This window comes from Hordeum vulgare, chromosome 5H (assembly GCF_904849725.1).
Source record: "Hordeum vulgare subsp. vulgare chromosome 5H, MorexV3_pseudomolecules_assembly, whole genome shotgun sequence".
In the NCBI taxonomy this organism is placed as follows: Eukaryota; Viridiplantae; Streptophyta; class Magnoliopsida; order Poales; family Poaceae; genus Hordeum; species Hordeum vulgare.
Genome location: NC_058522.1, coordinates 97,631,119 through 97,647,422, shown reverse-complemented (window position 1 = coordinate 97,647,422; position 16,304 = coordinate 97,631,119). Strand labels below are relative to the sequence as shown.

The 16,304-nt window shown below is 45.9% G+C and overlaps 2 protein-coding genes across 2 annotated transcripts; one reads left to right on the top strand and one right to left on the bottom strand.

Annotated features, from left to right (window-relative positions):
- Positions 1-2,668: 2,668 nt before the first annotated feature.
- LOC123398262 (L-type lectin-domain containing receptor kinase IX.1-like) lies at positions 2,669-4,950 on the bottom strand. The gene has a single exon (XM_045092750.1). The coding sequence runs from the start codon at positions 4,940-4,942 to the stop codon at positions 2,795-2,797; it is 2,148 nt and encodes a 715-aa protein (XP_044948685.1). The 5' UTR covers positions 4,943-4,950; the 3' UTR covers positions 2,669-2,794.
- A 6,378-nt stretch (positions 4,951-11,328) lies between these two features.
- LOC123398690 lies at positions 11,329-14,579 on the top strand (the record flags this gene model as incomplete). The annotated part of the gene is made up of 4 exons (XM_045093141.1): positions 11,329-12,364; positions 12,467-13,026; positions 13,138-13,881; positions 14,007-14,579. Coding segments are annotated over exons 1-4 (2,913 nt in total), but the record flags the coding sequence as incomplete, so codon positions are not given.
- Between the last annotated feature and the right edge of the window lie 1,725 nt (positions 14,580-16,304).

Here is a 16,304-nt window from a genome sequence, read left to right as displayed (position 1 = left end):
CATCCTGCACCCACTTGGCATCCCCGTGACAACATTTCCATGCGTGTACCTCAGCATGCCACTATCATTACAACAATTACACAAGATTGATCTGGACCCATGGTTACACAAATTTTCCAACAAGACAACGACCTTGAAAGGGAGACTGATGGCCAAGAGTGGACGCCTGGTTCTGCTTAACGCCGCCTTGGCATCTCTCACCATCTACATGATGACAACTCATAAGCTCCGAGCTTGGGTCTTGAAGCGCCTCATTCAAATCTGTCAAGCCTGGCTTTGGAGCGGCGAGAGCACATGTAATGGGGGCCCAATGCAAAGTCAATTGGTATGCACTAGCGCGTCCTAATACCTTGGGTGTCCTAGGTGTTCTGGACCTGGAATTTTTTTGCATGACCCTCCATGTTTGTTGCCCATGGATGGCTTGGAAAGATCAATCAAGACCATGGGTCGGCCTGGAAATGCCTTGCGATGCCTCAGATCGTGCACTTTTCACGATGGCCATGGCCGTCGACGTCCAGAATGGGTGCATCGCGCGATTCCGACATGATAGATGGTTACATGGGAAGTGTCCGAAAACAATAGCACCAGACTTGTACAAGATATCAACCAGGAAAACCCATATGGTTAAGGACACGTTGACTAACGAGAGGTGGTTCAAGGACCTAGTGCAAGGACTAACTGAAGAGATGGTACCGCAGCTTGCATGGCTTGCGACACAAATTGAACGCTCTCAATCTGGACCGACCTGACACCATTAAGTGGCGATTCAGTGACAATACCAACTACAACGCTAAGTCAGCATACCGGCTAAAATTCAGAGAACCGTTGCCCATGGAGGGTGCAAAACACATCTCGGCAGGCTGGGCACCGAGCAAGTGCATATTTTTTCTATGGACAACATCGTTGGGTAAGGTGCTAACGGCGGACGTGTTGCAACGAAGAGGTTGGGAGAACAACTATTTCCGCCCTTTGTGTCACAGAAATCTAGAGACCGTCTTTCATCTGCTCGTCGAATGCCCTTGGGCCCGACAGGCCTGGAATTCGATTGCAACGTCGGCTGCACTACCCTCGCTCCGACCAATCTCGTGGATGGGAGTACTCAATGTAAAAGGATGGCAACATACACCGACAACACGAAGAAAAGGAATCTTGTCCAAGTTCCACTTGATGTCTCGGGAGATATGGCAATAGGTAACTTTTTGATAACAAAAGGATGGATACTCGAGCATTCTTGGGTAGAGTTAGAGATGAAATTAGAGTTTGGAACATGGGAGGAGCTCAGATCACCTTCGACCCCGGCTAAGTCCTGTTTTTGGGGCCTTTTTGTTTCTTTTTTCCTTTCAGCACCTCTTTTTTGGTGCCTTGCTTGTTTTCTTCATGGGCTGCCTCTGTACTGTTTTACCCCTAGTTGATCAATGAATTTGGTAGATCTCCTACCAACATTAAAAAAAACTTTGGTTCAATATTTTGCTCATAGTAATTACCGCTCCGTTCTTTATGAAACGGACACGATGATCCTTGTCGAACACAGGGTCAAGCATGGAGTACCTAATGCCGATGTTGTCCGCAAGAGGTGTCCGCCTAAATAAAATTGCATAAACATAAGCATTATAAGTTTATGCAAAAAAAAATCAACATGATTCATTCATTTATTCATTTTGTAAAAAAACAATCTTAAGCATAATTCCTCCAACAACATCTACTATACATCATGCATCATATCGTATCAACGTGCATCATATCAAAACAAAATATGAGTTAATTCCTCCAACATGCATCATATCACCATTTAAAAAAACATGAACTAGGGTTCATCTAAAGCACAATTCCTCCAACAACATCTACTATAAATCATGCATCATATCATATCAACATGGATCATATCAAAACAAACATAGAAGTTAATTCCTCCAACATGCATCATATCATCATTTTTTCAAAAAAAGATCATGAACTAGGGTTCATCTTCACACTACCATTCTAACTAGTGACTAGAGTTAATATTCAACCCCGTAAAACATCTAGAATCAACCTAAAACAAACCTAGGATCAAAATAATTAAATCTAGTTCTAAAATAGGGTTGATTTGAAGCAAATAATGGACCGAATCGAAAGCTATTTAACTAAAATTAATTAGAGGGATCGGGGGAACTTACTTTTCTCATTTCGAAGCCATTTCGATCCGTAAAAATGGTGAAGAAATGAAGAAGATCCGAGAGGGAGTGGAGGAGATGAGAGAGATGGCGAGAGGAAGAACTCTTTGTTCTTCGTGCGGCCGGGAGGGGGAGATGGAGGTGGGGCGGGCGGCCCTGCGGCTTATAAGTGCTCATCATCGGGAACCCTGACGGTAGGATAAGACATGCTACCGTCAGGACGAGCGGCCGTAGGGCTGCTAACATGGATTAGTAGTCTACCATGAGGGTCTCCGACGATACCTATGTACCGTACCGCCAAGCTCTTCGATGAAAGGGAAAAAAATTAAATCTTAATTTTTTCTTAAACCGAATTATATCTGGCTAATTTATCCACAAAGGGTCAAAACATGAAATTTTGCAACAAGGAGGGCCTGACTTCCCTGCCGCGCTACCACAGTGCTGTCACACCTCCAGCCTAGGACCGACCCTGTTTTAATGACTGCTTAATTAACATGCATACGCAAATGGCCTGCTATTGTTTATTTCTCAGCGCGAATTTTAAGACATTGGAAGTACCTGTTGGGTGTCGGGACACCCGGGTGCTATGCCATCTTTTCGATCTCAAAAACAACCAACAAAATGCAACAGGAAATTAATCATCAGTGCAGCAACGCGGTGGAGGACGAGTCGGAAGAAAGAGCGGCATCGCCGGTGTTGACCGGAGAAGAGCCAACACAACCGGTGTCGTCGGTGGAGAAAGCCCCGTACCGGCCGGATGACTCGAGTTCCGGCACAGTCATGTACATATGCAGGGGGAGCGCCGGCAGCCTCGCCTCCTGGGATTGCAGGATATTCATGGCCTGCGCGACAGACGGCCGCTCGCTCCGGTCCGGGTGCGCGCACCAGAGCCCGACGACGAGCACCCGCTCCATCCACCACTCGTCGGCCTCGTCACCCCTCAGCCGCTCATCCGCCGTGTCAAGGATCGTGTCCCTGCCGTACAGGCTCCACACCCACCTGAGCAACGTGAATGATTTGTCCGCGGTTTCGACCACGGGCCGCCGGCCGGAGACGATCTCCAGGAGGACGACGCCGAAGCTATACACGTCGGACTCGGCGCTGGGCCGGCGCGTGTTGACGAACTCCGGGTCGATGTAGCCGGCGGTGCCGAGCACGGCCTTGGTGGTCTGCAGTAATCCCGTGCCGTGGTCGACGAGCCGGGCCAAGCCAAAGTCCCCCAGCTTGGTGCAGTGCGAGGAGTCGAGCATGATATTGCTCGGTTTTATGTCGCCATGCACGACGCTCTGCTCCCACTCTCCGTGGAGGTAGCGCAACGCGGATCCCAGGCCGAGGATGATCTTGTGCCTCTGCGGCCATGTCAGATAGCTGCCGTCGTTGCTGTAGAGGTGCCTGTCTAGGCTGCCCTCCGCAACGAGCTCGTACACAAGCAGGAGCCCCTTGCGGCTGTCGCACCAACCCAGCAGCTGCACGAGGTTGCGATGCTTGAGCCTGCTGATGATCCTCACCTCTGCCTCGAACTCCTTCCTCCCCTGCGCCGACGACTCTGCCGACAACACCTTTACCGCCACCGCGCGGAGCTCTTGGTCACCACCGGCGACCGCGACGGCGAGGTGACCTCGGTAAACGTTACCGAAGCCGCCTCGCCCGAGCTTCTCCTCCTCCGCGAAGTTGCTTGTTGCAGCGACGAGCTCGTGGTGCGTGTACCGTTTGGGGCCACCGGCGGCCACCCCTCTCTCGAGGTCTGCTCTGTTGACACAATGTTCTTCGTCGTCGCTGTCACTGCTGCTGTTCCCGTTTGCTCTTTTTGATCTTCTTTTCACGAGTCGCCGCCATATCGTTATCATGGCCACACATACCAACAGAAATAGCAGCGGCACTAGCACGGACAGTAGGGTTACTACCAGCCTTGTGTGCTTGTTGCTGGTTGGAGGAGGAAGTTGAGCAGGCGGAGGTGCTTCCTTGTTGGGTGCCAGCTGCAGAGTGGAACTGAATGACCATGACAGTATCCGGTGCAGCTCGGCGGCCCAGCCAGTGGCCGCCGAGAAGCCGATAGCAACCTCCTCCGGCAGATACACTCTCAGGTCAATGGTTGCATTGACCTGGTACAGGGCGTCGTCGATCAGGAGATCAACTGACAGCAACTTGGAGCCATTGTGGTACTTGATAGTGGCGGTCATAACGTGCGAGGACGTCAGGTTCTTGCCCGGGCTGGTCGTCGTGTCCGTGGACGCCGTGGAGTTGACGGAGTTGACGTCGATGCCGACGTGGTTCCCGTTGACGTCGGCGTTCTGCGGGTTGAGGAAAGTGTCGAACTCGACGGCGACGATCCGGCTGTCGTCCGTCCCGTTGGTGAAGCCGGGGAGCAGGCCGAGGCTGCCGCCCTCGCTCTTGGGCGGGATCGCCGAAGGGAAATGGCCGAGGAAGAAGGCCATGCCGTCGCCGGTGTTGGACGGGCTGTCCCTGTCCGGGGTGATCTGGAAGGAGAAGGTGGTGGTGAAGCTAGCCGTCTCGCCGGTGGCGCTGTTCCACAGCGGCACTTTGTCCACGTACGATGCCCGACCGGTGCTGTACTGGATGTTGGCGTCGCGTGTGTTTGTCGTCAGCTCGAGGGTGGACGAACTGAAGAACGCTTGGCCGGCGAAGTCTATGGACGCCACACGGTTGGGGACGCCGGGGTCGGAGAAGTTGAGGCTGAAGGAGAGCGACAGGGCCATGCGCGGCGCATGGTAGAGGCAGAGGAGCACCAAGACTAAGGTGGCGAGACTGGGACGACGGCGAGAGCCCATCGATTGATGTTCGGGGAGGAGGAAGCTTGAGCAGTAGAAAACACTAACAGGGGAGATGTATATAGCTCATCGACATTTCGCGCTTGCCGGGGAGTCGATTTATTACCGCACGTGTTTAAAGATCGTTCGGCCGGCCACGCCCAGCCGATTCCAATAAAAATATAGTTGTAGTAAAAAAAATATCAACGTGGTCGTAATAAAAAAACCGAAATTGATGGTACGTGATAGCAAAATAAAATAAGGGTTGTAGTAAAACAATACGATAAATTTGGATTGCAACTTCGACGAATGTGTATGTAACCTTTTTGATGAATAATTACAGCAAAAAATGATACTGTTTGTAGCAAAAATTAATACGATTGTAGCAAAAATCAAACAGCGGTTTAGAAAAAAAATCAACGGACTCGAGTTGCAATCAGAACGTGGGTGCAATTTTTTAATGAACAAATTGTAAAAAAAGTTTGTAGCAAATTTAGATGTGGTTGTAGCAAATCTGACCAAAATAATGTTACATGCCTGGTCAGGCAGCCGCGCGGGGCACGAGCGATCGGCCGAACGAATCGGCCGGCGCTCCGGATGCAAATGTTTCCCTCTTTATATTTATATTGGGTCTCTGAAATCTTAGTGGACTAGTCAGTTGTCACGGTCAAATCTGAAACGGTCACCACGGGAAAGCACAAAGTTAGTGTATGGTGCAGCACGAGAAAGAAATTAGAGAGCTAAGTTGATGCATGATGTGTGCGCGGCTCTGACCCAGCTCCAAATGGTTGCACAAGACGAAGTCACCAGCGTATATAGAGGTTTAATGGTCATTCAACAAACCGGTTGACGCATTCAACCCTTTCTTATCTTTTATTTATTTGTTTATTTATTCGGTCCGGCTGAAACTCAACTACCTGACAAACAACTATGGTCACGTTCACATGTTAGTTGATCCAGGGACACGCAAAGATTCGTGGAAACAGCTGAACATCCTATGTAGGGATGCTAGTGTGCCCGTTTTGTTTTTTCTTTCGTGGTTGTGTGGTAGCTATGAACTTTTGTTGGACTGGGTTATGATACATGAAAACTCCCACTGACTTAAGTGCATTTATTTAATTTAAGTTAATGTTCATTTCTTAATATATTATAAAATTGAAGGCTTTCATTATTTATTTATTTGTACTTTCTAGTATTTTTTTTACTTTTTAGTCCTTGTTTTATTTAATACTTTGGTGTCTTCTTTTTGTTTTCCTTTTTATATTAATGATATTAATATTCAAAGTCAGGTCGCAACTGCGAGATTTAAAATGTGATCGCAATTGCAAATATTCAAAATCGGATGGCAACTGCATGTAGTCGAAGCCGGGTCACAACTGCAAGTATTCAAAGTCAGGTTGCAATTGCAAGTATTCAATGTCTAATCGGAACTGCAAATATTTAAAGTCGGGTCACAATTGCAAGTATTCATAGCCGGGTTGCAATTGCAAGTATTCATAGTCGGGTCGCAACTGCAAGTATTCAGAGCGGGTCGCAACTGTAAATCTTATTTGTGCAACAACTACATGAAAAGCTTGAATCAAGTTCATTTTTACTAAGAAAAAACAAATTATGACATCACAATTTATATAATAAAGACACACTACTTCTTTGTATAACAAGCCATTACGTAATTTTTTTGGTTATTCTTTTTCTTTCTCTATCAATGATTTCTTTTTTAAGAAATGCGACGTGCAACAATAAGAATCGAACAATTAGTTATTGAACCGGCTAGATGGGACGTATAGCAACAACAACCAAAAATATGATATGTCAACCTAAACAAAAAATAATGGGCTAAAGAAAACAAACAGATTAAATACAAAATAAAATAATATTATGTAATTAAGAACGTAGAAAATCTCAGCTAGTTGAGTTATACGCATTTCCTTATTTATTAGGTACTCAAACCTTGTTTTGCGGATACAGACAAACATGACAGGTAGCGGAACAAATACATTGGCCATTTCTCATAAGAAAAAACATGCATTGCCGACAAAGACAAACATGGCTCGAGAAAATCAAAGGCAGCTCTGTCTCAAGAGTTCAGGGTTTCATGAGTTACGCGATCTGCCAACGGTGCCGTGTATAAGCTTGCAAAAGTAGAAAAAACTCTTCGGTGAGACATGCTCTTCTCAACAATGCGTGGCTCGCACCTGCAAAAGAAAAAAGCCTGACTCGCGCACATTGACATGGTTCAAGGGTTGTCGGTTGACCATATTCAACAATTTTGCACTCTATGGAAGAGGCTCGACAATGTTCTCCTGTAGCAAGACACTCCGAACACCATTCGTTAGGGATCGCACGCCTAATGATTCATATTCCACTGCATGTGCCTATCAAGCATAATTTGAGGGTGTCGTCACCACGTGAATGAAATCCGTGGTATATGGGATAATTGGGCGTATCCGAGTGCAAGTTCTTTGCTTGGCTCGTCATCAAGAATAGAATCTGGACCGCGGAACTATGGCCTTTGCCCTTTTTGTCGTAGGGAGCCGAAGTCAGCGGCACACATTCTCTTCAAGTGCAGATATTCCATGAGAGTGTGGGAGGCCGTCAAGGGTTGACTAGATGCCCCAGAGCTGTGGCTCGACCTCTGCGCGGTGATGTCTCCGGTGCATGACTAGTGGAACATCGTGGTCCTCTCTAAGGGCCATAGGAGGAAAGCTATTGCCACCACAGTCAGGCTTTTCGTGTGGGCGCTATGGAATGAGAGGAACGAGAAGGTTTTTGCAGCAAGTCGACGCTCCCCTCCATTGTCTTTGCACATGTTAGGGTAGACGTTGGGGTGTGGGTCACTCTCGTTGCCAAGCATTTGGGTTTCATGATGTCGCGAGAGTAGGCTAGCTGTGCATGAGTGCATTTGTTGAAGAGTAATGCCCTTGTCTTAAGCAAAACCTTGTCATTTTTCTTCTTTATTAATGACACGAGGCAAATATTTTGTCTACGTTCCGAAAAAAGAGAGTAGGTGTGGGTGAGGAGAGGTCTGAGCTTTGGCTCCACTCTCCCTTGGATTTTATTTTAAATGTAATTTTGGTGATATTTCAAACTTTGTTTAGTTAATAAAGTGATAGCAAGCGGTTTTACACCGAAAAAAGATAGCGGAACAAATACATTGGCCATTTCTCTAAAAAACATTGGCCAATGAAACCAAAAAAACGTCAGTTTTGCCCTGTCTTTCGGAAAGTCCTTCCCCCTTTAAGAGCAAGCATAATAAGGTAATGTAGATGGTTTGTATGGCTTTAAGTATTATATTTTTATTGAGTTGGAGAAGACAGAAGAGAAGCGGGTCGTGGATTTATAGTTGGCTATCATCTTTTCTCAAACCCTAATTCATCTCTTGTATTCAATCTTTGTCTCAAAACCTCAGATTGGTACCTATGGGTTACTAGTAGTGTTGATTACATCTTATAGTTGATGCTAGTTGGTTTATTTGGTGGAAGACAATATGTTCAGATCCTTATTCATAATTATGATACCTCTGATCTTTTAAAAAAAGAAGATAACAACAGCAGGAATCAGCAACTTCGCGGCATAGGAACCAACGCCGTCAGGTGGTAATCCGCACCGTCGCACTATCCGTGCAAAGGCAGTAGCGTACAGGCCGGCCGCCTCGAGCTGTGGCTGCAGGGCCCCACCATCCGGTGTCCGTTCCGTCGTGGGCAGCTAGAAACTACTAGAAAAACGACTATAGCTAATATGGACATTAATGGCGCACCATGTATATGGTGCGCCACTGCTATATAGGCCCTGTTTGGAACCATCCAGATTATATAATCTGATTTTTATAATCTATTATGTTTCCAAACAGGACAGTTTATATTGTAGATTTTAAAAACTAGATGACCAGATTATTAAAAACTACCCGAGCTAAAATCAGATTATGGATTACTAATGACCTATTACCCTTGTAACTTGAAGATAATTACCTACTGCCACCGTCACCGTCTTATTTTTATACAGGACAGACATGTCATTGTATAATGTAAAACCCGAATTACAGTTTATATAATCTGACCTCCAAACATACCCACCTGGATTATTTTTATAAACCAGATTATATAATCTATCTTCATAATCCAGATTATTATAATCTATTGTGGTTCCAAACAGGGCCATAGCAGTGGCGCACCAGATATATGTGCGTCATTATTGTCCATATTACTAACCTGGTGTGTGGTGCGCCATTACTAGTTTTTTCCTGGCCCCACACCCTTTCTAGACTTAGCAGTGGCGCACCAGGGGAAAGTGCATCATTACTAGTTTTAACTAGTAATGGCGCACCACATCCACGGTGCGCCACTACTAACAATTTTTTTCAGTTTTTTTTCAAAACTAGTAATGGTGCATTCTTACCAGGTGCGCCATTAGTAACCCTGGTTACCAATGGCGGATTCTTTGGAGGTGCGCCATTGGTAACCTGAGAGCAGCTAGATATTTTTGACAGCCAGTTCACACTCACTTTCCCCACTTCATTCTCTCCACCCCAACCAACCTTGTTGGTCTCCGCTGCCTCCTCCTCCTCACCTCATTTGCACCATAGATTCACCCAAATTAAGTGGTTAAATTTCCTATTTTTGATAGGTAAGGGGAAAGCTTTCTTTATGTTCTAGATCTAATTTTTTCTCCCTCCAACGTACACACTTTTTATGGCCTAGATCTACGTATGTTTGTGGTGTTGCATATGTTTGTGTTTGCAGGTACCGGTATTTGAAATGCGATAGTTGCCAATATTTTGCCGGAATGTTGATTCATTTCCGTTTCGGCAAGAATTTGGCACTATGCATTCTTTTTTGTCGTAAAATATCGTTTTGCTCTACCCCGCACGCGACCATGGTCCGCACGATGACCGAAGGCATCGTGAATAGGTTTTTGAGCTCCGCGAAGGCTGATACCACTAGTAGAAAACAGGGCATTGAGCCAACAACATTTGACCCGGATTGGATATAAACCGGTTCTAAAGGGTCTGTCCGCTGGGCCCCCTCCCTGCAGCAAATGGCCGCAAGGCCTTTAGGACCGGTTTGTAACACAAACCGGTCCTAAAGGTTTTTGGACCGTTTGCTGCAGGGAGGGGGCCCAGTGGACAGACCCTTTAGAACCGGTTTGTATCACAAACCGGTTCTAAAGGTTTTCTCATTTTTGCAGCGACTGCAGAGCCCCGCTGTCAGACCCTTTAGCACCGGTTTTTGACACAAACCGGTCCTAAAGCCCTCCTCTCCTTCCTCCCTGAGCACCCTATATTCCACCCCATTTTTTCTAGCTCGAGCTCAACTCCATTTTTGCTCTCTCCTTCCTCTTGGGAGCTCTAATCCATCCCCATTTTTCTCCACCATTTGTCAAGATTGTTGGCACCCATCGGTCCTACGGTTAGCATCAACATTCCCTCTTCCGGCATTGCAAGTTTTGCTCGTTTTCTTGCTCATTTCATTTTTGTTGTGCTAGCTAGGTGTTTGATGAAATGCCTAAGCTAGAGAGAGTTCATCATTTGTTATGTATACATATGCAATTTGAGCTCAAATTTAATTATGATTTGTGGTTTTTTTTAGTGTCGCGCGCCTTGTCCCCTTCCTCACCGCCGTCGACCGCCCCGTCACCGACACAACCTTGGTGAGCCTATTGTTTTTATTTACCAAAACAAATTTTGATTTGTATGATTTACATATTTACTTGTATATAATTTTCTTATCGTGTAAGATTTTTTTTATATGTACAGCGCCATGGTTTTGATATCCGTCCCCGTTGGCCCTCGTCCAGTCTATGATTCGGATGTGGTATATTATCTTTTATAACTACATATTTTCATTTTCTGATTATATGACAATTAATTACGCCGACCAACTTGACATAGATATTTTTATCTAGGAGGTAGTGGAACCGGAAATGCCAATTGACCCTATTGGTGAGAAGTTACACTTAGTTGAACAAGAAAATGTTGGCCTGAAAGAAAGATTGAAAAAAACTGAAGAAAGGTTGGAAAAAACTGAAAGAGAGAAGATGACCTTGGAAAAGGTTCTTGCCGGTGTCGTCGATGGTCACAAGAGCGAGATGGACGCAATGCGTCTGAAGATTAGAAAGATTAGAAAATATGCAATTAGTAAAGAGGCTTGGTATCATTATGCCGTCGGGTCAATTGTTACCTTTGTTGCGATTTTGATCACATTTGTTGTTGTTTTTAAATGCATTAATTAGAGAGAGTTTTTATGGTTGGTTTCAGTGTGTGTTTTTATGAGAACTATATATGTATGGTCACTACGCTACTTTGGTTTTAACGTGTGATGAACTTTTTGTATTAATTAATTAATTTAGTCATGATGATTTAGCATAATGGTTTTTGATAAATTTATATAATGCAGATGAACCGGCAATGGATGTACAGTGATCGACGTCGTCCCGAATTCCTTAATGGCATGCATAGTTTTCTCAATGTGGCTGAGAAAAACAGGCAGAATGGATTTATTTTTTGTCCATGTAAAAAATGCCAGAATAAGAGGAATTTCCCTAACTCAAGAACCATGCACACCCCCCTGTTGCAAGAAGGCTTCATGCCCAGTTATTTTTGTTGGACCAAGCACGGAGAAAGAGGGGTTGTAATGGAAGACAATGAAGAAGAAGAGGATAATGATAACTATCCTATGTTCGGTGAACACGGTGATACTGAAATGGGGGAAGACGAGCCTGAACTTGAGGACATTGTTGATGAGTCTGATGATGATCTTCGTAAGGTCATTCGTGAAGAACAGATAAACTGCGGAAGTGAAAACGAGAGGTTGAAGTTGGAGCGCATGTTAGAAGATCACAAAAAATTGTTGTACCCAAATTGCGAAGATGGCCAGAAAAAGCTGGGCACCACCCTGGAATTGCTGCAATGGAAGGCAGAGAATGGAATATCTGACAAGGGATTTGAAAAGCTGCTGAAAATAATGAAGAAGATGCTTCCAAGAGATAACGTGCTGCCCTGCAGTACGTACGAAGCAAAGAAGGTTGTCTGCCCTCTAGGATTGGAAGTGCATAAGATACATGCATGCATCAATGACTGCATCCTCTACCGCGGTCAGCACGAGAATTTAAATGCCTGCCCGGTATGCGGTGCATTTCGGTATAAGATCAGGCGAGATGACCCTGGTGATGTTGAGGGCGACGACCGCCCCAGGAAGAGGGTTCCTGCCAAGGTGATGTGGCATGCTCCTATAATACCACGGTTGAAACGTTTGTTCCGAAACAAAGAGCATTCCAAGTTGCTGCGATGGCACAAAGAAGACCGTAAGGAAGACGATATGCTGAGACAACCCGCTGATGGGTCGCAGTGGAGAAACATCGACGATAAGTACGAGGACTTTGCACGTGACCCAAGAAACTTAAGGTTTGGTCTAAGTACAGATGGCCTGAATCCGTTTGGGGAGCAGAGTAGCAGTCATAGCACCTGGCCCGTGACTCTATGTATCTATAACCTTCCTCCTTGGTTATGCATGAAGCGTAAGTTCATTATGATGCCAGTGCTTACCCTAGGCCCGTCGCAACCCGGCAACAACATTGATGTGTACCTGAGGCCACTGGTTGATGAACTTTTAGAGTTATGGGCTGACGAAGGTGTACGTGTGTGGGACGAGTACAAACAGGAGGAATTTGACCTACGAGGGTTGCTGTTTGTAACCATCAATGATTGGCCCGCTCTTAGTAACATCTCAGGACAGTCAAACAAGGGATACAGCGCATGCACACACTGTTTAGGCGAGACTGAAAGTATACATATAGGCAAGAATGTGTACCCGGGGCATCGTCGATTTCTTCCAGACAGGCATCCCGTAAGAAAGAAAGGAAAGCATTTCAAAGGCGAGGCAGATACACGGAGGAAGCCAACCCTCCCTAAAGGTACTGATATATATGACATGGTCAAAGATATAAAAGTAATCTTTGGTAAGGGTCCTGGCGCACAATCTGTTCCGAATGATGCCGACAACCACGTAGCCATGTGGAAGAAGAAATCTATATTCTGGGAACTACCCTATTGGAAATTCCTAGAGGTTCGCTCTGCGATCGACGTGATGCACGTGACGAAAAATATTTGCGTGAACCTGCTAAACTTATTGGGCGTGCATGGGAAGAAGTCGAGAGATACACCAAAAGCACGGCTGCACCACCAACGTATGCACGAACGAGACGACCTGATGAATCGAGAGAATTTCAAAGGTCCTGCCAGCTACGCTCTTACCAAGGAAGAGAAGGAGATCTTTTTCCAAGTCCTGAGCAGTATCAAGGTCCCGTCTGGCTACTCGTCGAACATAAAAGGAATACTAAACCTGGAAGAGAAAAAGTTTCAAAACCTAAAGTCTCATGACTGCCACGTGATCATGACCCAGTTACTTCCGATTGCATTGAGGGGGCTTCTGCCAGAAAACGTGCGAGTACCCATTGTGAAGCTATGTGCATTCCTCAACGCAATTTCTCAGAAGGCAATCGATCCAGCAACTCTACCAAGTTTACAGAAGGACGTGGTCCAATGTCTTGTCAGCTTCGAGTTGGTGTTCCCACCAACCTTCTTCAATATTATGACGCACCTCATAGTTCACCTAGTCCAAGAGATTTCCGTTCTCGGTCCTGTATTCTTACACAATATGTTCCCCTTTGAGAGGTTCATGGGAGTCTTGAAGAATTATGTTAAAAACCATGCTAGGCCAGAAGGAAGCATGGTCAAGGGCTATGGAACAGAGGAGGTCATTGAGTTTTGTGTTGACTTTATTCCTGACCTGAACCCGATCGGTGTTCCTCAGTCGCGCCATGAGGGGAGACTGCGTGGAAAAGGCACGCTAGGAAAGAAATCAACAACATGTATGGACAAGCAATCTTTCACTCAAGCACACTACACAGTTCTAGTTAATTCCAGCTTGGCGGCTCCATATATCCAGGAACACAAGGATATTTTATGCTCGGAATACCCGGAGCAACCTGAAGATTTCATTGCTAAAGAACACGCGAAGACTTTCGGCGGTTGGTTGCAAAGACTCTCATTAATGACAACATTGTTGAAGATGAGCTATACTTGTTGGCCAAGCAACCATCTTCGACTGTATTGACCTTTAAAGGGTACGAGATAAATGGTAACACATTTTACACGGCAGACCAAGATAAAAAGAGCACCAACCAAAACAGTGGCGTCCGGTTTGATGCAAAAGACGACAACGGGCAAAGGGTCACATACTATGGTTACATAGAGCAGATATGGGAACTTGACTACGGACCTTCCTTTAAGGTCCCTTTGTTCTGGTGCAAATGGTTCAACCTGTCAGGCGTGAAGGTAGACCCGAAGTACGGAATGACAACAGTGGATCAGAAGAATCTTGGGTACGGCAATGATCAATTCGTCCTAGCCAATGATGTGGCTCAGGTTTTCTATGTGAAGGACATGTCTAGCAGACCGAGAAAAAGAAAAGATAAGGAAGCGAATACATCAGACGATGAGCCAAGGCGCCACATAGTTCTTTCAGGGAAAAGAAACATCGTGGGAGTCGAGGACAAGACAGACATGTCAGAAGATTACAATAAATTTGATGAAATTCCTCCCTTCAAAGTCAAAGATGATCCAAGCATCCCGTTAAATGATGAAGATAGTCCATGGTTACGGCGCAATCAGAAGAAAGGCAAGAAGAAAAATAGATAGGGGGTGTTGTTGATGATGTGTAATAATGTATTAAACCTTTTATGTAATTGTGTTGACCATTTTGATAAATATTAAAAATTTGACCAGTTTCCACTAAATTTGATCATTTTGATAAATATCATTTTTTATTTTTTAAGTGTAAAAATGACATTTTGACAATTTGTAAATAAATGTAAAAAAAAGAAAAGGAAAACAAAAAAATAAAATAAAAGAAGAAACAGAAAAAAGAAAAAGGAAACAAAAAGAAAAAGAAAACAGGAAACAGAAAAAAGGAAAAAAGAAAAATAAAAGAAGAAACAGGAAAAATAAAAAGGAAACAAAAATAAAAAGAAAACATGAAACAGAAAAAAGGAAAAAAGAAAAATAAAAGAAGAAACAGGAAAAAGAAAAAGGAAACAAAAAGAAAAAGAAAACAGGAAACAGAAAAAAGGAAAAAAGAAAAAGGAAAAAAACCTTTAGGACCGGTCTGTAACAACAACCGGTCCTAAAGGTGAACTTTAGGACCGGTTTGTAACAACAACCGGTCCTAAAGGTGGGTTCGGTTCGCGCCCGAATTTGGACCCTTTAGCACCGGTCTGTGTTAACAACCGGTGCTAAAGGGTCTTTAGCACCGGTTGTTAACACGGACCGGTGCTAAAGGCCCTATACCTCTCCGGGGTCGCCAACTTCTCGCCTTCCCGCGCGTGCCTTCTCTCCTTCTCTCGCCTCCTCGCCGCCTCGATCTCTCCTCGCCGCCTCGCCGCGCCGCCGCCTCCTCGCGCCGCCGCCTCCTCGCGCGGCGCCGCCTCCTCGCGCCGCCGCCTCCTCGCGCGGCGCCGCCTCCTCGCGCGCGGCGCCGCCTCCTCGCCCGCGCCGCCGCCGCCTCCTCGCCGCGCCGGCCGCCTCCTCGCGCCGCGGCCTCCTCGCGCCGCCTCGCCGGCCGACGATCCTCGCCGCCTCCTCACCGCGCCGTCGCCTCCTCGCCGCGCCGGCCGCCGCCTCCTCGCCGATCCTCGCCGCCTCCTCGCGCGCGGCCTCCTCGCGCCACCTCCTCGCCGATCCTCGCGCCGCCTCCTCGCCGCAACGTCGCCTCCTCGCCGCCTCTTCGCCGCGCCGTCGTCAAAGGTATATCCATATTGTCGTATATTCACGTAAGGACATCCTATAAAAAAAGTTACGTGAAGCCGCCTTCATCATATTCCGACGATTCCGTAAAACCCTAAACCGACGATTCCGACGATTCATAGTTTACCCTAAACCGACGATTCCGACGATTCCGTAAAACCCTAAACCGACGATTCTGACGATTCCGACGATTCATAGTTTACCCTAAACCGACGATTCCGACGATTCCGACGATTCATAGTTTACCCTAAACCGACGATTCCGACGATTCCGTAAAACCCTAAACCGACGATTCCGACGATTCATAGTTTACCCTAAACCGACGATTCCGTAAAACCCTAAACCGACGATTCCGACGATTTCGTAAAACTTTCCGACGATTACAATTCCGTAAAACTTTCCTACGATTCCGACGATTCCATAACTGCGGGGAAAGTTTCCGACGATTCCGACGATTCCGTAAAACTTTCCGACGATTACAATTTTGTAAAACTTTCCTACGATTCCGACGATTAATTCCATAACTGCGGGGAAAGTTTCCGACGATTCCGACGATTCCGTAAAACTTTCCGATGATTCCGTAAA

What these genes read in the sequence shown, in the direction of transcription:
- LOC123398262 (XM_045092750.1), bottom strand. Translation starts at nt 4,942, where the DNA reads ATGGGCTCTCGCCGTCGTCCCAGTCTCGCCACCTTAGTCTTGGTGCTC.